Source organism: Microtus ochrogaster, unplaced genomic scaffold, assembly GCF_000317375.1.
Source record: "Microtus ochrogaster isolate Prairie Vole_2 unplaced genomic scaffold, MicOch1.0 UNK106, whole genome shotgun sequence".
Classification (NCBI taxonomy): domain Eukaryota; kingdom Metazoa; phylum Chordata; class Mammalia; order Rodentia; family Cricetidae; genus Microtus; species Microtus ochrogaster.
In genome coordinates this window covers 786,637-812,820 of record NW_004949204.1, presented here as the reverse complement: position 1 = coordinate 812,820, position 26,184 = coordinate 786,637, and the positions used below count along the sequence as shown (strand labels likewise).

The 26,184-nt window shown below is 52.4% G+C and overlaps 2 protein-coding genes across 3 annotated transcripts in view; both read right to left on the bottom strand.

The window, feature by feature from the left end:
• Positions 1-2,295: 2,295 nt before the first annotated feature.
• Cad (carbamoyl-phosphate synthetase 2, aspartate transcarbamylase, and dihydroorotase) lies at positions 2,296-25,163 on the bottom strand. 2 transcript variants are annotated; one of them, XM_026778105.1, is made up of 45 exons: positions 24,657-25,163; positions 24,305-24,444; positions 21,365-21,494; positions 20,446-20,588; positions 20,205-20,346; positions 19,689-19,860; positions 19,318-19,503; positions 19,074-19,186; positions 18,480-18,625; positions 18,084-18,215; positions 17,730-17,963; positions 17,387-17,608; positions 17,046-17,234; positions 16,689-16,813; positions 16,432-16,562; positions 12,710-12,822; positions 12,296-12,540; positions 11,875-12,121; positions 11,505-11,603; positions 11,137-11,361; positions 10,870-11,052; positions 10,473-10,691; positions 10,032-10,199; positions 9,209-9,391; positions 9,002-9,106; positions 8,401-8,640; positions 8,070-8,151; positions 7,753-7,919; positions 7,459-7,623; positions 7,192-7,323; positions 6,833-7,034; positions 6,449-6,639; positions 6,214-6,354; positions 5,944-6,045; positions 5,448-5,544; positions 5,112-5,162; positions 4,781-4,825; positions 4,512-4,681; positions 4,352-4,426; positions 3,777-3,989; positions 3,499-3,624; positions 3,209-3,364; positions 3,022-3,123; positions 2,754-2,848; positions 2,296-2,663 (listed from the first exon to the last, which is right to left on the bottom strand). In XM_026778105.1, exons 1-45 carry the CDS (start codon positions 25,150-25,152, stop codon positions 2,561-2,563), a joined length of 7,143 nt encoding a protein of 2,380 aa, XP_026633906.1. In that variant the 5' UTR covers positions 25,153-25,163; the 3' UTR covers positions 2,296-2,560. The 2 variants fall into 2 exon arrangements, with proteins under 2 accessions (XP_026633906.1, XP_005371413.2); XM_005371356.3 differs by lacking the exon at positions 5,112-5,162.
• Positions 25,083-26,184, bottom strand: part of Atraid (all-trans retinoic acid induced differentiation factor) — a 5,938-nt gene continuing 4,836 nt past the window's right edge. Inside the window, exons 6-7 of the mRNA XM_005371355.3 lie at positions 25,573-25,670; positions 25,083-25,411 (exon numbers count right to left, since the gene is read on the bottom strand). Of these exons, the coding sequence (XP_005371412.1) occupies positions 25,307-25,411; positions 25,573-25,670 (203 nt within the window). The 3' untranslated portion in view covers positions 25,083-25,306. The remainder of the gene's footprint in view (positions 25,412-25,572; positions 25,671-26,184) is intronic.

Sequence of the window (26,184 nt, the reverse complement as noted above, 5' to 3'; positions counted from 1 at the left end):
CCAGCTAACAGACCAGCCCGTACCACCATCCCATCTCCGCTTACCATCTAAGCTTGCTGTAAGCGCCTGATCGCTCTGCCAGTGCTTCTCCATCTCCTCCGGGTGCTGCCACCAGCCTGCCCCACAAAGCTCGGCTATCTCTGGGACAGTGCTGCAGGGTCTGACACAGGGAACTTCAAACTCTGCCCTTCACAGCTCGGGCTCTGACATGTCTCATGGCCAGCTGGGGGTTGGATGCAGAGCTCCACAGGGCTGCTGACTTTCAGGACATTTTCCGGATAAAGAGTTGGAGGTAAACGACAGGTGTCTTTCAAAAGGATGAATAGATTTGAAGGATTCATCCAAAATGCCTGAAGAAATGCTAGCAGCTGCAAAGTGCGTAGGTCTGCTCCTGACATACGAGAGCCATTACCGGAAAAAATAGGTCAAATGTCTTGGGTATTGAGGCCAGGAAATTGAGTTCTGGCAGTTAATAAGAATCACATGGCACACTCAAGGTGGCTTCTCAACGGGTGGAGAAAGGCTCAGTCAGACATGGCGGACTTTATTGAAATGTTTTCTTTGCTAATAGCTGCTTTCATTTTATTTCCCAGTATAAGACCTCACTTCTGGTTGTAGCAAAGTTTATTCAATTTAGAGCTGTGTTATGATTAGGAGAGCCAAAGCAAGCAGGGCAGGAACACCTCCCACCACTTAGCAACTGAGGAGAGCGTGCATGCCACTTGGCAGCAAGTGCAGCCTCCACACAGGGACGGCTCCAAGTTCTGCGAGCCTCTGCGGCGGGCTAATGGTCTCCAGGCTTACACTTGTGCAATCTTAGCAGAGAAGTACTGGAAAGAAATTCTGACATCAACCCATCCAGCCCACCCCCAGTTCGAGGAGTGATGGCTGAGGGGGCTGGGTTTTCAAGACTGGAAGGGACTCACCTATTAGCAGGCCCAGCTGTTTCAGCCCCCTCTAGGGTACAGAACTGAACTCACTCACCCCAGCTGCTCCTCAGACAGCACCCAGGCTATGACCCTGTTTCTTTCAGAACTGAAATACAAATCTCACAGCCTGTTGTGGTCTCTCAACTCTACCCACTAGACGGGAACCCTTTGCCAAGCCTGGCTCACGCTGCATGGCAGGCAGGCCATTTTCATTGCTCTGCCAGGTTGTGGTGTATGTGAGATTTTCACCCACTTCCAGGCCTGCCCACCAAGCCTTTGTGAGTCTCGATCTCTGCAAACTGGTTCCAGCTATTTGATATATGTGGCCTAAAAGCCAGAAATGACGAGTTCCTAATAGAAAGACGCATTTGAAACCAAGCAGGCTGTGAGCAGTCTCACAAGCTACCCGCCAACTTCTCCGAGCCAGTCTGCACAGCTGAGAAAGGCGGAAAGGCGGAAAGGCTGAAGGGAAACGGGCATCGAGTTTGTGTTGGCGCCACCTTTAAAAAGGCGATTCCTTCCCCTCGCTGCAAAGTGCACCGCTGAGTGGAGACCGGGCAGTCTGGACCACTGGGAGCTGATGTGTGGAAGGTCAATCTATAGATTCTATAACCTAAAACTGGAAATCAAAGGAAGGCCAGATGTGATGGTACAGGCTTCCAACCCCAGACTTGGGAGCGAGGGCAGCTGGGGCTATCAAGCAATTCCAACCATGCCTAGCTTTTTTCAAAACACAGAAAACAAATAAATAAGTGGGGTGAGTTGATTATCTTCTGTTCCCAGGGAACATGGAGCTTTATGCCCAGGGCATGCCAAGTCAAGTCTGTTGTTCAAGTTCATGGACCAGAACAGCCTTCTCACACCCTTCACCTGCAGCCACAAGAGCTACTCCCCCTTAGCACCTACCCAGGACCCCATGCCAAAGGCCGCTCAGCTCTCCATGGCATTAGGCAGTGGTCCCCAGAGATAGTAAGAGGGGTTCCCCATACTGATGACAACTGGAGAACCCCAGGGTGAGGTTCTGGGGTATGACGGCAACCCAGGCCACTGAAGGCCAGGGCTAGTCAGGAAGGAGTCAATGTCTGGAGAACAGTGAATCTCGGCAGCTACAACCCAGTGCACAGCCTCCCTTCTCCAGGACCTGGGTGTTCTCCTAGAAGGCCAAGCCCCACTGCTCAGAGGGCTTGGATTGCGACTTAACACCGAGTAGGCTGGACACAAGCCAGACTCTCTAGGGGAGCTTCGATGTCCAGCAAACACATAACTTGAGCACCAAGTGTCAGTCCGAGCCCCACAGAGCCCAGTAGGGGTTTCTCATCCCACCACAGACTTCCTCTGCCGGCCCACGGCACTCATGAGGAACCAGGGACTGTTTGGCTATTTATTATAGTCAGTAGAAAAGTAACTGTACAGATTTGAGTGTAAGAACGGAGATGAGGCAGAGGGGCTCCCAGCATTAAAGACTGCACCCCCAAGAAGCCAGAGAATACTCTAGTCTGGGGCCTAAAGTGTGGTCTCGGTCTGTACATTTATATGCCCGGGCTGTCTGCTAAGTGTGCTACCCCCGTAGGGGGCATTGGGATTCCTTGCCCAGCAGCGGGGCCTGAAGAGACAACAGAGGAGGCCGGGCCCTAGAAACGTCCGAGCACAGTGGCCAGCAGAGCCATGCGGATGTACATGCCGTTCTCAGCTTGGCGGAAATAGGCCGCCCGGGGGTCCGAGTCCACCTCCACGCTGCAAGAGAAGGGGAGCGTTACCACCCAGCTCCCGGAGAGCCTGTCCCGGTGGGCATGCGAGGGCTTCTGAACAGCAGGGCCATATCACCTTATCTCATTGACACGCGGCATCGGGTGCATCACCACCATCTTTTTCTTGGCTCGGGTCATGATGTGGGGAGTGAGGATGAACTGACCAAAGCACTGCAAGGTAGGCAGGGTCCCCATTTAGGTTCGGGACAGAGGCGGCCACAGCTGGGGCAACCAAGGGGTCTGGAACCTAGTGGTGCGCTCCAGCGCATGCCCAGCCTTCCCGCCCTCTTCTATGGATGCTCTACAGCCCAGCCCTGGGCCTCTGACGTAAGCCTTATGCTCACAGCTTCGTATTCTTGGGCAGAGCCAAATCGTTCTTTCTGGATGCGAGTCATGTACAGCACATCGGTGTCGGGCAGGGCCTCCTCAATGCTCTCAAACTCCTCCTGGAGAGGGAGCCCGTGAGTCAGTACTGAGTTCTCACCACCCTCCCCTCAGCACCCAGGGTGTGATAAGCCACCAGGAGCTCACCTGTTTGGTGCCCCGGGAAGCCACAAAGTCCCGGACGCTGGCTGGCATGCGCAGGCTGGGAGGTGCCACGTAGCGTAGGCTCACACGATACTGGGTGAGCAGGCAGGCCAGGGAGTGCACTGTGCGTCCATGCTTCAGGTCACCTACCATGGTGATCTAAAGGAGGCAGAAGTCACCAGACAGACTCACAGCAGGCACCCATTCTGTCAGCTCAAAATCTTGGCCCTCAGGACTAGAGACACCACTCCTGGACTGCCTCCCCCGCCCCCGAGAACTCCTGGCGCCCTCACCGTCATGCCGTTGACAGTCCCCAGCTCTTCTCGGATGGTGAAGATGTCTAGCAGGGCCTGAGTAGGGTGCTCTCCAACCCCATCCCCAGCATTGATCACTGGTCTGCGGCAGTGCTTGGCCGCCAGCTGGGAAGACAGGAGCCATGTGGAGAATCCTGCTTTCTCCATTTCCTAGGTCCCTTCACCCGTCCAACCCAACCTGAGACTTGTGGGCACAGGACATGTGGGCAGGAAGGGACACGATGTTCCTCGGTCCAGACTTAGCCACCCCACCTCACCTCCACAGCCCCAGGCTGAGGGTGCCGGAGCACAACGACGTCGGCATAGCAACTCATGGTCTGCACCGAGTCTGCGAGGGACTCGCCCTTCTGGACGGAGGACGTGGCTTCTGAGAAGCTGAGAACAGCACCCCCAAGCCGGGCCATGGCTGCTGCAAAGGAGCTGCTGGTGCGGGTGCTCACCTCGTAGAACATGGAGGCCATGACCTTCCCCTGGGGACAGGACGAAGTGGAAGGGTGTTTTGTGCATGTGCTCCTCGGGAATGTGCACAGGGCAGCACTCACCCTCCTCTTACACCAGAGGGCACTGAGACCCTCCCCTTGACCTGTCACAACTTGACATTTCCACAATAGCATGACTGGAAACTAAAGCCACCCGTGTGTAGCTATCCCGAAGAGAAAACATCACAGCTGTCTCCTGTGACTACCCCCATGTGTAGGTCAACCATGGCTGGAAAGCAGCCAAGAGGACAGGGCCAGATTGCAGGGACCTTCCAAGCAGAGGCGACAGCACAGTCTGATGTATTCACGAAGGGACCGGGTAGACCCACCGTCCACTACACTGCCCTCCTGACCTTTAGGATGTCGAGGCTCCGCTCTTTCTGCACCATCATCCGTAGCGTGTGCGCCACATTGAACAGATGGGACATCTGTGAAAGACCGTGAATCAGCCCCATGGGTCCTGCCACTAAATCCTCAAACTCTGGGTGTCCCTGCCCTTTCTCCCCCAGGCACCTGATCCTTAGTGAACTGCTTGACAGACAGGATGTGTTGGCCCACTAAGGAGTGTAGCAGAGGTGACGTCTGGGGATGCAGCAGGCCAGAAGCCCCCAGGTTCTGAGGTGATGCTTGTCTGGGTACTGGTGGTGCAGGGTAACAGGGGCCATCAGGGGTTCCCATCAGCTCTGCAGTGAGGGGCAGTACAGAGACAATGGTCAGAAGGCCACCATACTTGGACCAGACTACAGAGGCCTCTGGGTGAATATGCATCAGGCTGGGCTCACCTGGCTCCACTATCTTCCTGGATGGCTTCTCTTTGGGTTCCTCAGCTGCAAAGGGCAATTGGACAGAGGTCACCTGGTGGCTGTGCTGTGGTGGGCCCAAGTCACAAGGACCTCTGTTCCCGGTGCTTGTGTTAAAGCCACCTCAAACCACAGGTGCTACAGCAGGTTAGGGGGAGCAGGAAGGATGCAGCAGCTACGGGAGGGACCCAGGACTCCCTGAGGGATGTGCTGCATGGGCCAATGGTGCCCCTCCCAGGGCCTTCCCAGCTGGCATCAGGGATCTGAGGCAGAGGAATGGCCAAGTTCACACCAACCAGCAAGCGGGATTTACCCCATGCTCGGCTGCCCCATGAGATCCCAGCTCCAGGGCGGAGGTACATAGCTGCCCACAACGAAAAAAGGCCTGTGAGAAAACGCTATGGGACGCTTGCTTCATGCTGTAGAAATTACTTTAGTCAGAGAAGGATGCAGTGGCGCAGACTAGGAGCAAGGGAAGGAGAGTGAGGCCAGTAAGGGACAAAGGAGCCCCGAGAGGAAGAGCCTGAATTATTTCCTGGGCAGTTGAGCCCCAACCCTGGCCCATTATGGATGCTGGGAGGAACAGTATCCATCCCCACACAGGTCAGTAGGAATGAGCCTGCATCCCGTGCTACAGGACCCATCTTACCTGGCAAACCTGGGTCAGAGGCTCGGTGGATTCGGGGTGGCAAGTGGAAGCGGCCATCAGGAAGGCCTGGCATGACTCGGCGTGGTCTCTCGGGGGTCTGAAACGGAGATGGCCCATCATGTTGAAGTGACTGACCAGCACTGGCCCACATACAGTCCCTTAGGAAAATCCAGGGTCCCCAGTGCAGAGCCCACCCCACGGCACCTCTGTCCTGCTACAGTCTCCCAACATGCTGCCAACGGTTGGTAGACACAATTGGCCTGTTTGAGGTATGTGCCAATCTAACAACAAGGCTTGGGCAGACACAGTAACTTGTGATTCTCAGAGCTGGCTTCCTAAACTCAAAGCCAGGTCCACTCTGCAGCAGCCAGGGATCAGGTAGTGTGATCTCGTCTGTCAAGTGTGGCACTCTCCGCCAGTGAAACTGCTGCTGGCCCAGCCCTAGGGCACGCCCTTCGGGCTGATGGCCAGATCCAGCCCGGGGCAGAGTGGTTACCGTGGTTATTTCTGCGGTGGCAGGAGCTGAAGGAGGAGGCTGGGGAACAGCTCCCTGAGGCCACTTCCGAACATCTTGTCCATAGCCCGGAGGTACCAACACCTGCACACAGAAGGCAAGGGGCATGAGGGAGAAGAGCACACAGGGGCTCTTAGAGAAGCAGACACCAGCAAATGTCACCTAGGACACGGCAGTGGGTCTGTGCTGGGCAGGGTAAAGTGAGAGTCCTGCCAAGACGTCACCACCGAGATCAACCGGGGCCACATGTACCTGTCCGTCGATATAAGCAACCTCCCCTCGCAAGACCACACGGCGGATGGTACCCTTGACCTTCTGCCCTTCAAATGGGGTCCAGTGGGCCTTGGAGAAGGGCATGTGGCTGGGGATTGTCCACTCGTGCTCCAGATCCACCTGCCCAAAGGGTCAAGGGTCACACAAGGGTAAGGTCACCAGAGCACAGCTCTGAGGGCGGCACTCTCCCCACCTCTGGTCTCTGTCCCCACACCTCTACATAGGTGTCCTCCTGAAGGGGCAGGTGGAAGATCCGCCGCGGGTTGTGGTGCAGTCGCTGTAACAGGTCATCCAGACTAAGGCGGCCCTCGCTGACAGCCGTCAGCAGGAGCGGCAACATGGTCTCCAGTCCTGGGAAGCCAGGTGGAGGCTTGGGCCCACACTTCTCCTCCAAGGTATGGGGAGCTGGAAGACAGCAGCTATCACTCTGGGGGGCAGGTCCGGACACCTCATTCCAGTCACCGTCTTCACTCCCAACCCTGGTGGTCATGCTTTTCTCTGTGGCCCTCTGGGGCTTGGCCCCTGCACACATAGCCTCTCATCTTCACCCTTTCAACCAGCACTTGTCAACTACCTATTACTGAGTCCCTCAACTCACCATGGTCTGAGGCAAAGCAGTCGATGACAGCCATGTTCTCCCACAGAGCTTCCATGTCCTCTCGGGAACCAAGCTCCGGCCGGACCTCTCCCTTCCCAGGTCCCAGGCGCTCCAAGTCTTCCCGGTTTAGGAAGAGATGGTGGGGTGCAACCTCACAGGTCACTGGCAGCCCCTGGGCCTTCGCAGTTTTAATCAGCAGGATCTAGAGAGAAAGCAGGGCAATCCACAGGGGCCCTCAATGTGCTCCGCCCCACAGAGTCTACCTCTGACATTCCCTCTGACAGAACTGAGGGCCAAATGTGACAAGGGTACTGGCTTGGGCTCCTCAACTCCCTTCTGGCGACCTTTGCCACACTCACCTCTTCCTTCCGAGCCACATGACATATGTGCACTGGGCGCTGGGTCAGCTGAGCCACCATGAGGACCGCAGCAACGCTCTGCCGCTCGGCATGGGCCACAATGGGGAGGTGGGAAGGCCAGGTCTCAAAATGCTGGGCAGAAAGAATTGATGAAACTGATGAGCTTTTGATTCCCTGTGCCCCAGAAGAACCTGAACCCCTTCTGCTGACAGCCCACACAGACAAGGCCTTAAGCCAGGAGACAACCTGTGGTGATATATTTCCTACCTCCATCCACTGGGCCACACTGTCCAGCCGTAGCTCAGAGAAGGTCTCATTGAGGTAGAGCTTTAGCCCTGCTGCAGACCCAGCCACAGCACCCAGAGTCCCTGCGTTTTCAGATGAAGCCCCAAGGAATAGGGCAAAGTCACAGCGGGCACCAGCCTCTGCCAGCTAGAGAAGATACACACAAGGTAAGGGTTGCTGACATCCATGCCTACACACCAGCAAGGTACCAGTGGCAGGGGTCACAGGAAGGACAGAGAGAAAGAGGTTCAGGTAGGCAGGGGTATAGTGGCTTACCTTCTGGGCCAGGGCCAGAGCAGGGGCATCAATGATGGGGGGCCGGGTGTTAGGCATGGCACAAACCATGGTGACACCCCCAGCCAAGGCAGCGGCTGTGCCTGAGGCAAAGTCCTCTTTGTGTGTCCCACCTGGTTCCCGAAGGTGCACATGGACGTCGATCAATCCTGGGAAATGTGAGGGGCAAGGTCAGAGTCGGAATAGGAGAGAATTCACAGCTGCTGATGCAAGCCCCTCAGTCAGGAGCACCATGGACTGAGGGAGCTCAGAATAGAGCCTCTGGGAGCTGCCATCAGTATCCTGAGAGACATACTCACCAGGTAGTCGCACCAGCTTCTGGGAGGTCATGCAGTCTACATGGACTTTCAGAGGAGGGGCGGGGCCAATCTGACCTAGGGCCTGCAAGGGGAGGGCAGTCAGGACAGGCTTGAAGGGTGGCCTTGGGAGGTGAGGTAGAAGTGAGTTCTCTCCATCCCACCTCACTGCCTCTGGACCCACAAAGCTGCACCCGCACAGCCTTTCCACACGACCCCTCCCATCACAGCAGCGGCCAGCATGTGGGACCGTGTCACAGGCCACCTCCCAACCCCCAGACCACGTCTCCCCTCCCTCATCACAGCAGCGGCCAGCACGCGGGGATCATGTCACCTCCACAAAGAGTTTGGTGCACTTGATGTCGATGATGAGAGGGACAGAGAAGTCAGCAGCCAGGCGCCGGGTACGGTAGCCCTTGGTGACAAAGGAGGAAAGACGGCGACCCCCAGCCCCGCGCATCGACAGGTTGATCACTAGCTCAAAGTGATTCTCAGCCAGCTGATCCAAGATGCTCCGCTGGGGTGGGCACTCGCCATCCACCGCCTCTTCAAAGTGCCAGTCCACAGCAGTTACCTGCCAGCCCAAACGAGAGTCAAGGCCAGCCTCACTTCCGCAAGCGCCAGGGAGGCTTATCTGAAAGGCTCTGGCCCCTCACAGGCTGGGGGCGAGGCGCTGCCTCTATTTGCTATTGGCAAGGTATAGTTCTCAACAGAAAAAGAATTTCTCTTGTGGCAAGAAGTATGAGCTCACACGCATGTACACACGCACAAGACTTGGGAAGTAAAAACACAAGACCATCAACACATCAACAGTGCAGGAGAGCCTTTGAGAAACTTCTTTGCTTTCTTACAAACCCTACTTGGTCTACACTGGGAAAGGGGAAAAGGGGAGCCTCCTTTGGGGCCAGAGGGGTTGATGGGAGGCCACCACGTACCTTGACCCCGTGCTCAGTGTAGAAGTCAGCCGTACCCAGACTGGCATAGAGGCTGTATCCCAGGCTCTCCAGCAGCCGCACAGTTGGGAGCAACTCACTTTTGTTCTAGAACCGGGCAGGTGGAGGGCAGGTGGAGGGAGACGAGTGAGTCCTGGTCTAGGAAGTTGAAACCGTGTGACTTCCCGCCTCCCCCGGCGGCCTTGGTACCTTGTAGCTGCCAATGGTCAGAAGGATGTTCTTCTTTGGGATCTTAAACCCAGTGCTGAGCATGGCTTTGAGGTAGGCCTCACAACGGCTCTCTCCAAAGCCAGCCACCTCTCCAGTGCTGGTCATCTCTACGCCCAGCACCACGTCAGCACCAGCTAAGCGTGAGAAGGAGAACTGAGGCACCTGGGGGAGCAGCAGGACCAAAGTGTCGGAAGAACAGGCAACAAAGAGGCCCTGTCCCCATCACCCCGGCACAGCTGCTCCCACACTGCCTCCACCCCGGCTGTTTCCTGGCCCCAACACAGCTAGCTCCAAGGAGCTGTGAATCCAACAGCCGTACCATTCTTGAGACTCAGTTCCAATAGCACCCCTTCTCCCAAGCTTTCCCAAAGCATCCTTTTGGAAACAGCATCGCCCATCTCTAAACTCCTTGTACATTTGGTTTATAACTTGGTTATGTAGGTGTATCACAGACTGTTCCAGAACAGGCTATTTCTGGACCAAACTCCTTTTGCCTCCTACAGGGTAAGCTCTTAAGGAATGATGACCATCTTATTATCCCATGGTTGGGCATCGATGCCTTGCGTGGGTGAGGGTTTATCTGCTCATTGAGCACTCCCCCTGGGCTGAGCGGCAGAGCACTTGTCTCGCATGCCTGAGGCCCTGGGTTCAAGTCTCCAGTACCACCGAAAATAGAAATAAATTAATCAAACAAAGCAGCCAGGTGTTCCACAGTTTGCAGAACCATCTAGTTTTTAACCTAAGTTCTTTGTAACAATGACAGACTTTGTACACCAGTCTCAAGGGCCCGTTTTCCCCTTACCTTTACTCCCACGACTCCAGAGCCGGTCATGAGCCCCACGGGTTCTACCTTCTCTCCCATGATGATCCTCGTGGCCAGCGCCACTAGGTCAACACCTAGTGTTTTGGACACGAAGGGGAAGGAGCGAGAGACGCGCACATTGCATTCAATGACTTTCAGCTGGTCATCCTTGGGGAAAGAACATTGGATCAGGCCCCGTACAGCACAGGTGCACAGACACTGCTCTACGAACCTTAGTTCTCACCCTCATTCTCGAGTCTGAGAGATCAACTGGGTGACTATCACCAGCCCTGACAGTGCTGTGGACTCTAGAAATGACCCCTTCCCTAGCTCTGCTGCCTATATGGATGAGGGTAAGGCAGTGCACAGCCCCCCAGCAGTGGAGCAGGCAGAGAACACGGAGGAGCTGTAGGCTCTGGTCCCTTCCTGTTGACTTATTACCTTGGCAATGAGCTGCAGATTGAAGGGCCCAGTGACCTGGAGCTCCTGGCCCACAGCATGCACAATGGCTTTGATCCGCTCCAGAGTTTTGGGGGTGATGTCTTGTGGGGGGGTCACTAACGTAGCATCCCCTGAATGCACGCCTGCATTCTCCACATGCTCAGAGATGGCAATGGCCGACACGATGCCATCACAGGCCACAGCGTCCACATCAATCTCCTGGGGGCAGACACAGGCAAAGGGATGTAGGCCAGGGCCATTTCCAATTCCTGCTGCCCTCCCCAAGAAGCTCCATTTGTGAGACAGCACTAATACAACCCATCTCTCTGAGCCCGCTGTGCCTATGACTCAGCAAGAATGCAGCCTTCTCTGGGGCTGGCAGGGAGGAGACTCTCACCTTTGCTTCTTGAATGAATTTGGAGATGACCACGGGGTGCTCCTTGGAGACAGCGGCTGCACTGCTCAGGAAGCGCTCTAGGTCCCCATCAGTGTAGGCCACATTCATAGCAGCTCCGCTGAGCACATAGGAGGGGCGCACTACGCAGGGGTACCCCACAGTCTGACAGAACTGGCGAGCAGACTAAGGGAACAGGTGGCTCAGCAGGGCTGGTCACACTCACAAACAACATCCAATCCCTAGGCCTCCTGCCAGGACCCAGCCTACCTCAAGGTCACTGAGCTCACGCCACTGAGGCTGGCTGATACCAATGGTATCTAGGAGCCTGGAGAACTTGAATCGGTTCTCAGCCGAGTCAATGGCTTCGGGGGAGGTGCCCAGCACTCGGCATTGCTGCCGATGCAAAGCCATGGCCATGTTGTTGGGCAGCTGCCCACCCATGGACAGGATCACACCTTCAGGGTTCTCCAGCTCGTAGATGTCCATCACCACCTGCAGTACAGGAGAGGAACCAAGGGCAACAGAAGGGCTCAGGGGGCTGAGCCTTCTCACTCGCTGCTTCCCTCAGCCTGATTAAGTGCCAAAGGACCTTGGGCTGCCCAGCCTGTCCATTCATTCCCTGGGTACCCCCTCACCTCAAAAGAGATCTCATCAAAGTAGAGTCGGTCACACATATCATAGTCGGTGCTGACTGTCTCCGGGTTGTAGTTCACCATGATGGTCTTATAACCCATCTGCCATAGGGAGGAGGTGCATTAACAATTAAGAGGAAGCACAAAGAGAAAGGGAGTCACAGCTCTCACTGCAGCCTGCCAGCCTCCTGTGGAACAGCTACACATGAGGAGGAGACTCAGGCAGCGAGAGGGAGCAAGAGAGCATAAGGAAGGACCCTAACCCAAAACCTACGACAGAAGGTGTAGCGGTTAACAGGAAGACCAGGGTCTCACGTGGGAGGACAGGCAACCGCCACAGAGAGCAGGAAAACCGGGAGCAAAGGACTCTGACCTTCCGGAGCTGCTGGATGCAGCCTACGGCACACCAGTCAAACTCAACACTGGAGCCGATCCGGTAAACGCCAGAGCCAAGGACCAGGACGTGAGGTGTTCGAAAGTCGAGGTCATGGGTGTTGCCCCAGTATGTCAGGTACAGGTAATTGGTCTGTGCTGGCCACTCAGCAGCAACAGTATCAATTTGTTTCACTGCTGGGCAAATCCCCAGTTCCTGACGTAGCTTCCGAACGGCCAGCTCTGTGCTAAAGGGGACAGAAACACAGTTGGGCCTTGGATATTGAACAGACTAATGAAGTAATGCTAGGGCAGGGATGGAACGGAAAATATCTTATGGACAAATGAAGGCAAGACCCCCAGGTTTCCCACCAATGCCTCCCCACCCTTGCTGACCCGAGGCCCTCACCACCATCTCTGACCTCAGGACTGCAAGGGCAATCTGTTTGTCTGAAAAGCCAAGGCACTTGGCCTGGTGCAGCAGGTCTTGGGGCAGAGGTTGTCCACGGTGTTGTTCCAACAGCTGGGCGTGGGTCACGATGCGCTTCATCCGGTGCAGGAACCAGCAGTCAATGCGCGTGAGCTCATACAGGCGCTCCACTGAGTAGCCAGCCCACAGAGCAGCGGCCACCACAAAGATCCGCTTATCTGTTGGTGTCTCCAACTCCTGTTGGGGAAGAGCACAGATGGACGGATGCAGAACGGTGCAGGGATAGGAAGGTGAGAAACGGCAAATCACCACGTGATCGCTGCAGTTACTGTCTAGAAGTTCCGGCTGAGGGGCAGAGTGGAGCAGGGCCCACGTCAGGGTGCTTTCAGGAAGAAGAGCTGCTTACCACGTCACTGACTGGCTTCACTGTGTGGTCAAAGCCCACACAGTTCTCATCCACCATGCGCAGGGCCTTCTGGAAGGCCTCTTCAAATGAGCGGCCAATGCCCATGACTTCACCTGGAGGAACAGGATGAAGGACAGAGAGTGGTGTGGGTGGGTACGTGTGGTGATTGATGTCCAACATGCTCATGGGCTTTATTTAAATCTTGGCCATGGTGGTGGGCTTCATGGTGCTTCGCCGTGAAGAAGCCTGAAAACCATCTCTTATTCCTACCATTTTCACAGACAAGCACAAACTGTCCTGACTGGACATGGAATTGGCATGCCGAAAGGGGCCTGCTGTTACTGGTATTTATTAGTTAACAGCAGCAGACCACACTACTGATGGTTGCTCAGCTCGCTGGCTTGCTTCATCCACATCATGATGGCAACCATTTGGAATGTTTCATCCTATAGAACATTAAAAGGTCTGGATAACAGGAAGATGACCCCAGTACTCCTTGAATCCATCCCTAACCAATTGCATTTTTTAAGATTTGAAGGTCTGCATGATAGCACAGGCTAGCGGATCTTTGTGAGTGTAAGGCCAGCATGGTCTACATAATAAGTTTTAGTCCAGAAAGGACCACGTAAAAAGACCCTGCCTCAGAAACAAACAAACGAACAAGGATTTGAGGTGCAAAGATAGTTCAGTCAGAATAGCATTTGCCTAGCACTTGAGTTCAAGTCCTAAAACCCAGACAAAAGATAGGTGTGGGGGCACAGCTTCCAGTCCTAGAACTGGGGATGGGGATCACTGGCCAGTCAAGAGAAAGGGGAGTGGGTGACCGCACGCAGGGTTGTCCTCTGGCCCCCTCACGTACCAGTCAGCACACCCACCCAAACCCACACCCAGACAAGCATGGGTTTGGCTCCAGGGCTTCCCCCTATGTTTCATAGACAACCACAGTATAAACCTAAGTTCCACTTTCCCCCACTCACAAGTACTTCCCCACATGGCCCCATAAGCACTACTCCAATTCCCACACGCTTTCCCATCATTTAACTGCTGAATTACTAAAGGACATTGAGCTTCTAAGTGTGGATGGTTATGAGGCTGGGGATATTTATTTTATTTCAGGTTACTACTTACAAAAAGATTTCCAGAAGTGCAAGGGCCCTCGGCAAGAGTAACTGTGTAGCCCTTGTCAAGTGCCAATTGCATCATATAAGATCCTGTCTACAATACAAAGTATAAAGTGTAATAACCCCCTAAGAAGTGAGAATGATCATTTGGGTGATTTTTGCTAAATAGTATCTTGAAGGTTGAATGTTGTGGCTCATGCCTGCCATCTCAGCATTTGTGAGGCAGAGGCTGGAGGATCACTCTAAGTTGGAGGCCAGACTGATACATAGCAAGTTCCATGCTAGCTATGGCTATATAGTGAGACCTTTTCTAGGGGGAAAAAATTAAGAGACTCAAACAGAAGGATTGCCAAAAGTTTGGAGACAGTATCTGGGCTACATAGTGAACACCAGGCCAACCTCATCTACAAAGGGGACAGTGCAAGGCCAGAGCCTCTCTCAAAAAGACAAAAACACAAATTTATAAGGAGTAAGCAGGAAGATGGCATTTCAAGAAGACCGGAGGAGTTTAAGACATTTCAAAGTCTCAGCTGGGACTCAATCTTTGATTGTCCTATTTCCAATCCATTTATTTTAACCATAATTTAATTATGGCTCCAGTCCCATGTTTATTATAATTTTCATATAACAGAAATTCATCTCCAGAAGGAACATCTTGGCAGCCTTGTAGGATTTCTAAAAATTCTGAAATAATATCTGAGCTGACTTACTTGTTCAAAAGCCACTCCCACTCTAAAAGGAGACTTGGAGCAGTGACATGCTTCAGGTGGCCTGCGAGCTAGGGCATGTGCATGCTCACCTGAGATGGGACCACCGCAGGGACACCTCGGAGCACACCAGCACTTAGGTCCCAGCCCACTTCACCACTGCGTGGTCCTGACTGTCACACAATGCTCTGAAACAATCCGAGGGCTTTTCGTTTTGTTTTTGAGGCAGGGTGTCACTCTCACAGGTTAGGCTGGCCCAGAACTTACTATGTAGCCCAAGCTGGCCTTGAACTTACAGTCCTCCCCTCTAACCCTCCCAAGTGCTAAAGTTCTTTGTCAGGTAACTAGTGTTGTCTTGCTCTGATCTTAACACTCTGTTAAGACAAAACTTCATTGTACATGCTGGAACTTGTTGCAGTTTAAAGCAACAGCAGGAACCTCTGATGGTTGCCCAGCTCTCTGGCTTGCTTTATTCATCCCATGATGGCACCATCTGGAATGTCTCATCCTTTAGAATATTAAAGAGTTTGGATAACAGCGGGACGATCCTACTATTCTTTGAATCCACCCATAGCCAATTACATTTTTAAAAAGTCCACTTTATCAAGCAGCAGAGGAGGAGCTAGGCTGAGAATGGCTAGCACCATGCTGACTACCGTTTAGAAGGGATCACTGAGAGCAGCTTCCCACCTGGGCCTGGCGACCAGAGGTCAATTCCCGGAACTCATGAGAAGGTGGAAGGAAAGAACCGACTCACACATCCATACTGTGGCATGCACACGCCACCCTCACAGATATCACACACACAAACACAATAATGTCAAATTTTAAAAATTAAGTAGGATTGGGGCTGGAGAGATGGCTTGGCAGTTAAGAGCACTTGTTGCTTTTCCAGAGGTTCCGAGTTCAGTTCCCAGCACACACATGGTGGCTCACAACCATCTGTTCCAGGGGACCCGATATGTTCTGAGGCACATACAAATATGCAAGAAAAACAGTCACATGCAGATAAAATAAATGCCTAAAAAATAAACAAGGAGCCGGGCGGTGGTGGCGCAAGCCTTTAATCCCAGCACTTGGGAGGCAGAGGCAGGCGGATCTCTGTGAGTTCGAGACCAGCCTGGTCTACAAGAGCTAGTTCCAGGACAGGCTCCAAAGCCACAGAGAAACCCTGTCTCGAAAAACCAAAAAAAAAATAAATAAATAAACAAGGACTCACAGGAAAGCAAGAGTAATTCTCCCCTGCATTTACCAACCTAACGATGGGGCCGTGGAGAAGATGCCATGCGGATGAAGGTGCATCTAGGGAACCGGTCACAAGGATAAGGGGAGTAGTGAACGATGGCCTCACAGGACCTGGTTGTTCACACTGCTCCTTTGTGAGCCTTCAACCAGGTCACTTTCTTCCTGTGGCCTCTCCATTTACTCGGTTGTTAAAGAGAGAAGAAGACCCCAGGGACTATCCCAACACAGGTTTCCAGATGAGTCTGACCCTGCTCCTGACGATGACCATCCAACCTGAAACGCGCCCATTAACTCTGAAACCATTACTTCTAAGCTACTATCAATAAAGGAGCAGGGGAAATTCAGATCACACTAGACATCACTGACATTCTAGACCAGTCTTCTCAACCTCTGGGTTGTGATCCTTTTGGGGATCACTTTTCCGATATTCATTCTGCATACCAGATATTTACATTATGATTCACAACAGTAGCAAAATTACAGTAATGAAGTAGCACTGGGATCATTTTAAGGTTGGGGGTCACCACAGCATGAGGAATTGTACGGAAGGGTTGCAGCATTAGGAAGGTTGCGAACCACTGGTCAAGCATGTACAATGATGTAATGCCAGCATCTTGGTTCTACAGGACCCCAGGAGTGCTAAACTCACCAACACTCTTCATACAGCTCCCAATCTTTGTACTGACACGCAGGAACTTGCTGAGGTCCCATCGAGGAATCTTTACCACACAGTAGTCCAGGCTGGGCTCAAATGCTGCTGTTCCCCCGGTAACAGAGTTCCTGAGCGTCAGGAAGTTGGGGTGCCAGACGGACAGAGGAGGAAATGCAGGGTGAGCATCTCGTCACTCTCGCAGTCCCTGTCTTCTGAATGCTTTCAAGTCCCTCCTCCCTGACACCACCTTATACCTGAGCTCTGGCAGGGGAATGCCCAAGGCTAGCTTGGCTGCCACGTAGGCTAGAGGGTAGCCTGTAGCCTTACTGGCCAGGGCAGAGCTGCGGGAGAGCCTGGCATTTACTTCAATGATGTAATACTGCCAACAGGGAGAACAGAGAGAATAAGTCATTGGTACCTGACCTAGAAAAGTGTTCAAAAATAAAAGATGACCGCATCCCCAATAGGGTTGGAGTGAAAGGGCCCTCCCCAAGCTCTAACCCTAACCAAGATCCAGGCTTCGGTGTAGGGTGGGCAGGACCAACAAACCTCTTAACCTCAAGGCCCAAAGACCAAGATACAATGGTGCAATATTAACTTCACGGGCTCACCTGCTCGGACTCCGGGTTCAAGGCGTACTGCACGTTGCACTCCCCAACAATCCCCAGGTGCTGGGTGACCTTGATAGCTGTCCGTCGCAGAAGTTGGTACTCTCTGTCATTCAGGGTCTGGCTGGGAGCCACCACGATAGACTCACCAGTATGGATGCCCAGGGGGTCTAAGTTCTCCATGTTACATACCTACAAAGGGGGGTGGTGGTCACCAACGAAGGAAGTCAGAAGAACCAGGAGGCTGTGTCCCCAGGTCCTGCTATGCCTGGGGCTAGACTACTCTAGACTCTGCTCTTCCATGAGTTCAGAATGCCTGGGCCACCCTGTGCCCCATCACTCACCGTTACACAGTTGCCATAGGCATCTCTCACCACCTCATATTCAATCTCCTTCCAGCCCTTCAGAGACTTGTCTATCAGCACCTGGCTGGTGTGGGCGAAAGCTGGGGCCACAAGAGCTGACAGCTCCTCTTTGGTGGAAGCGAAGCCAGAGCCGAGACCGCCCAGGGCAAAGGCTGCACGCACCAGCACAGGGTAGCCCAGTCTCTCGGCAGCTGCCTGAGCCTGCAGTGAGCAGAAGACGTGAACCAACAAGTCATTTGCTACTGCCCAGAGGGCTCTTGGACCCAAAGGAAATAAGATACAGAGGAAATGACATCACTCTTTACCCAAGCACCTCACAAACCTGCTCAAGAGAATTTGCCGCTTCACTGGGGGCTACGTGCTCTCCGATCTCAGCCATCCTGGCAGCAAAGGCTCGTCGGTCCTCCGTCAGTTCAATGGTCTCCACGGGTGTACCCAACACCCGGACCCCATACCGAGCTAATACCCCAGCTTTGGTCAGCTCCACACCACAGTTCAGGGCTGTTTGGCCCCCAAAAGTCAGTAAGACACCATCTGGGCGTTCGTTACGGATCACCTGAAGCAGGAGGTAGGAATTAAAACCATTAGGGGAGAGTAGATCAAAGCAGTTTAGGACCCTGTAGGTGCCAGTGAAACCTCTTGCCCATCAAGAGTCCCCTCTTTATCTGAGCCATACCTGGGTTACGTAGTGAGGTGTTATGGGAAGGAAATAGACCTTGTCTGCCAGCCCCTGAGAGGTCTGCACTGTGGCAATGTTGGGGTTGATCAGCAATGTCTGGATGTTCTCCTCCTTCAGGGCTTTAATTGCCTGACAGGACAAAAATGGCCTATCAGCCTCCTCAACAGACAACTGAAGCCTTAGGCCAGCATTTCTCCTTCCTTCCTCCCTCCCTCCCTCCCTCGTACGACAGTCCTTAGTAAGGGATTTCTGTCCTTCACAACCTCATCCATCTGGATGCACGCAGACCTCTCTGGGCCATTTCATCCCTGCTAACAGTGCCCAGGCCTTAGTTCTTCTCCTTAGGACTCCATGGGTCGCACATCCAGATGGGAGGTGATAGCCACACCTTACCTGAGAGCCCGAGTAGTCAAATTCTCCAGCTTGGCCAATGGAGAGACCCCCGGAGCCTAGGATCAGAACCTTCCGTGGTGGTGGAAGCCCAGAACCAGGAATGGGAAGCCCAGGGGGACAGAGGCGTTGCGCCAACCGCTCTCTAACTGTGAACGCAAACAAAGTCATTGAATGCCAAGAGAGTGGGCCTCCAGGAGCCATGCAGATGGAACCCCTGTTCCAGAAAAAAAAGCAGAGAGGCCTGAGAGGAGCCCAGGACCTCTACCTCTGGAGATCCTTTTGACAGAGGCAGCACAAACTGCCCAGGGTTGTTTCTCTTCCTCCTTCCCAAACATAGCCTTTAGAATAAGTCCCTCTCTGGCTTGTCTGGAACTAGCCCCATTCTTTTTTTTTTTTTTGTTTTTTCAAGACAGGGTTTCTCTGTAGCTTTGGTGCCTGTCCCAGAACTAGCTCTGTAGACCAGGCTGGCCTCGAACTCCCAGAGATCCGCCTGCCTCTGCCTCCCGAGTGCTGGGATTAAAGGCGTGCGCCACCACCGCCCTGATAACTAGCCCCATTCTTAAGTCCACATCTTGATTCTACAAAGCGCCCTACCTGTCTGGCCCGCGGGGTTCCCAGCTACAGCCTCTCTCACAGTTTCCAGAAATATATCAAAAAGCAGTTCCATATCTGAAGGGCCAGCGCGGTGCTCTGGGTGAAACTGGACACTGTCGAAGAGATTGAATGACAGAAACCTCTGACGTCACGGCTATGGTTGTGGCAGCCTCCAGGTCCATGGCTGGGCTTTCTTTGCCCATCTTCACGGCCTCTTGTTGCCCCACGCACCCCCCACACTCACCTGAAAAAGGGCAGGCTGTCATGTACAATGCCTTCATTGGAACAGTCATTGGCGTTGGTGAAGAGAGGAGCCCAGCCTGCTGGCAGCGAGTCTGCATCCACAGCAAACCCGTGATTCTGGGACGTCAGAAAGCAGCGCCCGGTGCCCACCAGTAAACAGGGCTGGTTGTGGCCTCGGTTTCCGTACCTAGAGAATGGGACAGAGTCAACCGCTCTCACCACCCTCTTCTGACTAAAGCAAACTCGGCCCTTTCAGATCTCATTGCTCCCAACAGCTCGACGCCAGTTTCCACACCAGTAACCCCCAGCTCTCAAGACAGTGCGCTCCTTGATTATGTCCCAAGTTTTGGCTCCTATTCTCCCAAGCCCCACCTCATTTTGTAAGTTTTGGCCCCAATGGCTAAAGCCAACAGCTGGTGTCCAAGGCAGATTCCAAACACAGGTCGGGGATTGGGCTCAGACAAGACGCGGTTCAGTGTGGATACCACACCAGGATAAGAGGCAGGATCACCAGGTCCATTACTTAGGAAGAGACCATCGTATTCTGGAACGGGCAGAAAAGGTGGTCATAAATGGGATTTTAGAGACACCCGAGGGCTGACGAGATGAGTCAGCAGATAAAAGCACCAATTGTGCAAGCCTGATGACCTGAGTTCGATTCCCAGAACCCATGAGAGACCTGACTTCTTAAGGCTGTATGGCACACACTTGTGCCCCCCAATAATTAAAATAATAGATCTCACAACACACACACACTCGACCATGAAAATGGAGCCCCTGGTTTCTGCCTTCCTTCCTACAACTCACACTGACTTTCACCACCTGTTCTGAGGGACAGCTCTCCCGCCCTAACAAAAGCTGCTGGTCTGCAAGGCCCCAGATACTCACTCTGGCTGTCTAATTCGTGGTTCCATGGTACCACAGTAACCTCAGCCCCAAGCTGGCAGAGACATCGGATCTGATTGTACTTGAGGCCACAGTCCAGAGCAAAGATCCGAGGGGCACCCCCTGCATTGAATACCCGCGGAGTCTGAGGAACAGAGAACAGTTGGCGGCCACAGATCGGCAAGTGAAGACATGGCCACACCAAACCCCGAGTTTACCCCACTTGTGGGCACCTCCTTTGTACCTTAATAGAGACCTCTGGTGCCAGGGGCCTGGCATTGGGGTCCACGAATGGCAGGGATGAAGGCTCTGTCCCACTCTGGACCAGCTTCCCCAGTAGAGACCCTTGTTCCCGTAACTTTTTAGTCAGCTCCCGAGTGTCTACTCCTATCAAAACAGCACAGCCTCAGATGACAGTCACCAGGAACACTCCCGCCGCTCCACAGCCCTAAGTCAAACCCATGGGCTTAATGGAGGGACAGTGCCACGAAGTGTCCCTGCCCAAAATAGCAAGCCCAAGTTGACCCACGATCTAGAACGATCTAATTATTGAAAATAACTTCTAGAGAAAAATGAAAAGGCTCAGTGACACTATAGGAGCAAGAACATAAGCTGTAGTGGTGCAGCAGAACACTGGCCCTTGGGAAGTGGCAGGAGGGTCGAGCGTTCAAGGTCATCTTGGTCACACATTGCCTTTGAGTGGAGCCTGGGCTACATATATCCTTGTCTCAAAAGCTCAAAACCAACACTCTCCCCCACCAAAAGGGGGAAAAGGGGAGACTACACGATTAATTCTCTTAAGGAAGAATAGTTTGTTTTCATGAAATAGTTACAGGATCTACAGATTGCATTTTACACGTCAGTGGCTATCCACTGAGGATACCGCAGGGAGCAGAACTGCCTTTCAGACATGCATTAGCCAAATGCAATGTAACCATGTAAAAATCTGCGGAGAGTCGGACTTAAACAGGCAAACCAGGAGCTACGTTTGCTTTCTTTAGAGTTTTTCCTTCTGAGCAATAGTTTGGATTCTTCTTTAATCTAAACTTTGCACATTTTGTCTTGCAACCTTAGACGCGGGAACTAACAGATTTCAGAAACCTGTTTCTTTCCAGCTAGGCCCACTGCCCTGCACCCAGACATCCCGGTGCATGCGATCATACCTTGCAGGCCAGGGATGCCATGCTGTTGCAGCCACTCATGCAGGGTGCAGGTAGCACTCCAGTGGCTGGGCGTGGGACAGCATTCACCCACCACCAGTCCTGCCACGTGGATCTCCGAGGATTCAAACCACTACAGATGGGAAGAGGAGTCAGTGAGGAGTCCAGGACAACGCCCGACATTGTCCGCTCAGCCCCACACGACAGTCTGTCATCCCTTCCTACTTTCACAGGTAGTCCTGAACAAGGGCCTAGAGTGCCCAAGGAACGGAGAATGGTACTTTCCCTCGTCCAAAAGCAAGTTTACAAGTCTCCCTGTGAGCACCCGACTCCTGCATATCCACTGTATGTTAGCTTCCTTCAAAGATGGAACCCCTTCCACTTCCTTCTGTTTCCAATGTGTCAGGAATGTGTACTTGCACCTGACAGACTGACTGGTGTGGGATTAAAAGCGTGAGCCACCACCACATGGATTTGTTTCAGCATTGATCTTGAACTGACAGAGATCCATCTGCCTGTTTCCCAAATCTTTGGATTAAAGGTGTGCGCCACCACTCCCTGACCTCCGGAGGTTTTAGCTTTGCCCTTCTGATCTTTCCGTAAGCTTTATTTATTAAAACATAAAATATAACTATAAAAAGATATTCGCACAGAACATTACAATAGAACAAAGCTTCCCAGGTGTGGTGCTGCACGCCTTTAATTGGATCACTGAGTTGGAGACTAGCCTAGTCTACAGAGTGAGTTCCAGGGCAGCCTGGGCAGTCAGGGCTACACTGAGAAACCCTGTCTCAAACAAACAAACAAATAAATTTTAAAAAAGTTACAGGGTATAATACCAGACAGATATGATGTATTTTATCATTTCATTTCAGATTATAATTTTTAAAAGATAACCAAATTATTACTCAAAAGAAGTACATTATAGTAAATTAAAAAGGACACTTTGTTTGGAAACAAGGTCTCACTACATAGTCCAGGCTGGCCCGAGATGAGCTATGTAGAGCTAGCCTGCCTCTACCTTCCCAGCAATGGGACTAAGTGAGTAGATGCCATACCTGACCTGGTAAGTTTTTGTGGGGGGGATTAAACGACATTCAAGACAGGCTGGTGGCATGTGTCTATAATCCCATTCCTGGGGGTTGCGGGGAACAAGGCAGAAAATTGCCGATGGTTGGAGGTCAGTATGGCTTAACAATAGTGAGTACCAGGCTAGCCTGGGAAACACAGTCTCAAAAAGAAAGACTCCAGGGAGGGAGGGGTATGAATTAGCAAGATCTTGTCTTGAAAACAAGCTAAGTGAAAAGTTGTATTTAAAGGCAAAATACTGATATTTGTAATCCCAGCACTGCTGAGACAACCATCAGCAAGCTTGAAGGCAGTGTGGGCTTCACAGAGACCCTGGTCTTTAGTGATGATGATGATGATGATATACTCGCCCCCGCACCTGCAATCTCAGCACCAGGGGAAGGTAAGGTGGGAGGGTTCTGAGTTCAAAGGTCAACCTGAGCTGCAGCCCTCCCCAGGGTAGGCAGACTGGCCCATGTACACAACTTCAGACACAGCAAATGCATTGGGCTGTAGGAGACCTCAGGGTCTAAATTTTTGACAATTCACATGTTAACCAAATTCATAAGATACTAAGATGAAAATTAAAAAGCAGGTATGCAGCGGCTTATGATGAAAAACTTGCAGGAATAACAATTAGTGCGCCCTTATTCAGGGCAGGCTTCAAAAATAAGAATTAGCCAGGTGGTGGCAGCACATGTCTTTAGTACCAGCACTCAGGAGGCAAAGGCAGGAGAGATCCCTGAGTTTGAAGTCAGCCTAGTATAGAGTATCATATCTTCAAAAACAAAAAAATATAAAAATAATTTTAAAAGGAGGAAAAGATTGAAGGTTTGGTATAGTATCAAATGTCAAGACTTGGGAGACAGAGGCAGGTAGATCTCCTGGAATTCCAGGTCAGCCAGGCTTTGATAGGAAGACACCATAAGACTGGGATCAGGGATTAAGCAAATTTTGTGAGAAATACTGTATCTAGTCAATGGTGATTTCTATTATTATCATAATGATTGTGTTAACATTTGTACCTCACTCTCAGAGACAACTTAGTTTTCAGATTTTACAGAATGAATGGGGAGGACCTCACTACATGAGGAAATTTGCAGCTTTGGGCTCTTGTAGACCAGGTTGGCCGAAATTTGAGTTTTCTATCTAGAAATAAATACTATTGAGAAGCAGAAAACGAAGCAATGCCCGGAGTCCAGATGGTGATTAGTGTCACGGATGTAGATGAACTGGCAATGACTGGTACTAGAAGGGTACAACCCTGGTTTCCAGTTTCTTACCAACTTATAGGATCCTAAAGCAGTGGCTCTCAACCTGTAGGTCACGACCCCCAGGCCAAACGGCCTTTTTACAGCGGTCGCCTATGACCATTGGAAATATCAGATGTTTACATTCCAATTCACACCAGTGGCAAAGTTACTGTTATGAAGTAGCAATGAAAATAATTTTATGGTCGGGGGTCACCAAGACGTAAGGAACTGTATTAAAGGGCCATCGCATTAGGAAGGCTAACTACCTAAAGGGTTTTGTTTGCCCCTATGACTGCTACTAAAAAATTTTTAAAAGCTTTATTGGTTCTTATGAAATAACTAGAAAAACTGCACCCCTTGCATTTCATTTGGATAACTACTCCCATAAGCCCTTTGCCATTTCCTGTGGCCCGTGCCTTTACCTCACACAAGATTCTGAAAGGGGGTACCACCTGGAGGCTCTGTGGTCTCCAGCTCCGCCTTTCAAGGTCCCCTAAAAGCCCTGTAACCACGGCCGCCTTAGTGCTTTCCGCTCTTTCCTCTAGGATGTGTAGCAGTGTGTCACTTCACCGTTAACTTCTGATCTGAGAAGGGATGTTGAGAAAGCACTGGGTGTGACTACCTTGCTCAGGCCGAACTCGTCCTCTTCATCTGAGGGAATGCCGTAGTTGCCGATGAGAGGGTACGTTAGCACTAAGATCTGAGCTTTGTACGAAGGGTCAGTGAGGGCCTCTGGGTAGCCGACCATGCCGGTCTGAAACACTGAAGAAAGAGGCAGGGCTGAGTTCTGGCAAGGGCAGCCTTTAGAACACTGCCCCGAGCACAGCAAATCCCGGAGGAGATGACTGCTTCGGTAGTGAGTGGTGAAAGGGAGCTGGGGCTGCGGCCACCGCATCGGGGAGAGGAGTGTGCAGGAGGGGTGGACAGGTTAAGCAGAGTGGGATGAGGTCGGCAGCCCGCCCGGGCTTGCTTACCCACTTCCCCAGCAGTCGACACAGCGGCCCCAAAGGGCCGGCCCTGCAGCACCGACCCGTCCTCCAACACCAGGGCCGCCATGGGGTCGGAGCTGAGACCGGGCGAGCACAGAGACGAGGGAGGCGCGGCGAGCCTCACTGGAACCAAGCGAACACAGCGCGCCGGAGTTGGTCCACGTGGCTCGCTGCGCGGAGCGCTGGAGAGCAGGCGGGCGCGGCAGGCGGGAGCCCTAATCGTACTGAGCAGAAGCACGACTGCGACGGCGCAGGCAGCCGGTAGCGTGAGGGGCGGGGCCGGGCACGTAAGGGGCGGGACCATGGGGTGGGTCCTCAGCATCACACCGAGCACCGAGCAAAACCCTGGAGACCCGTGAAACCCGACCGTCCCAAACCAGCCCCTCAAGCAAGAAAGACGCGAAGGTATGGCGCTAGTCCCTAAAACAATGGGGAAGAAAGTGTTTATTGTAGTCAATAATACAAACAAGTACTCGTCCATTCCTGAACCGAGGGTCCATCACGCCGAGGTGGTGCAATTTGACACCTTCCTTCATTATCAATGGCCGCTTCAGCTTTGAGCAGGATCCGCCCCCTGGCCAGTCCTGTTTGTCACGATCAGGGTGATCTCAGGTGAGCAGGAAGCCCTGTGTGGTTCATGAAGCCTTGGCCTTTCGGCGCTGGGTTCCCCAAAGTAGAACAGAGATGGCTAGCGTGGTGGATCCCAGAATGCCAAAGAACATAAGTAGTGAAAAGGAACCCTGCGATTAGCAAACAAACAAACAGTCACAGCAGTATATGCAGGGTCACTTTCCGCCACCTAGTTTTTCTCCGCCATGCATCCCCTCATCTCGGCCTTGTCTCTTTCTGAGAGGTTCTTGCCAAATGCATCCCTCTGTTTCTAAAAGGTCCAGTTCCTTACCTGCCTCATACACTTGTATCCGTGAAAACCATCAGCACAAATGCACTGCGAAAGACCAGGACCTTCTGGTGCACAAGATCCATTCTCAGGACACATTTCTGGGAGCCAGAGGAAAACAAGCATCACTGGAGTCTAAGGCCATGTGACCCTGACAAGCCAGTCTCCCTGATCTCAGAAGCATGCTATGGGAAGGGGAGAGTATCACTGAATCTCATTAGGTATTTTCCTCAAATATCTGCTTAGATCTTTTAATTATTTCTAGGTCAAAAGTAGAGAAAAGAGCTGGGCATGGTGGCAGATGCCCAAATCCCAGCATTTGGGAGGGAGGGGCAGGCATATCTCTGTGAGTTGAAGGCCAGTCTGTTTACACAAGTTCCAGATCAGCTAGGAATATATACTCTGCTTCAGAAAATAAAAACAAAAACAAAAAAATAGAAGATCATAAATAATCAGACTGTAACACTAACAATAATAATTAAAACCTTGGGCTGGAGAAATGACTCAGCAGTTAAGAGCACTGGCTGCTCTTCCAGTGGTCCTGAGTTCAATTCCCAGCAACCACATGGTGGCTCACAACCATCTGTAATGAGATCTGGTGCCCTCTTCTGGTGT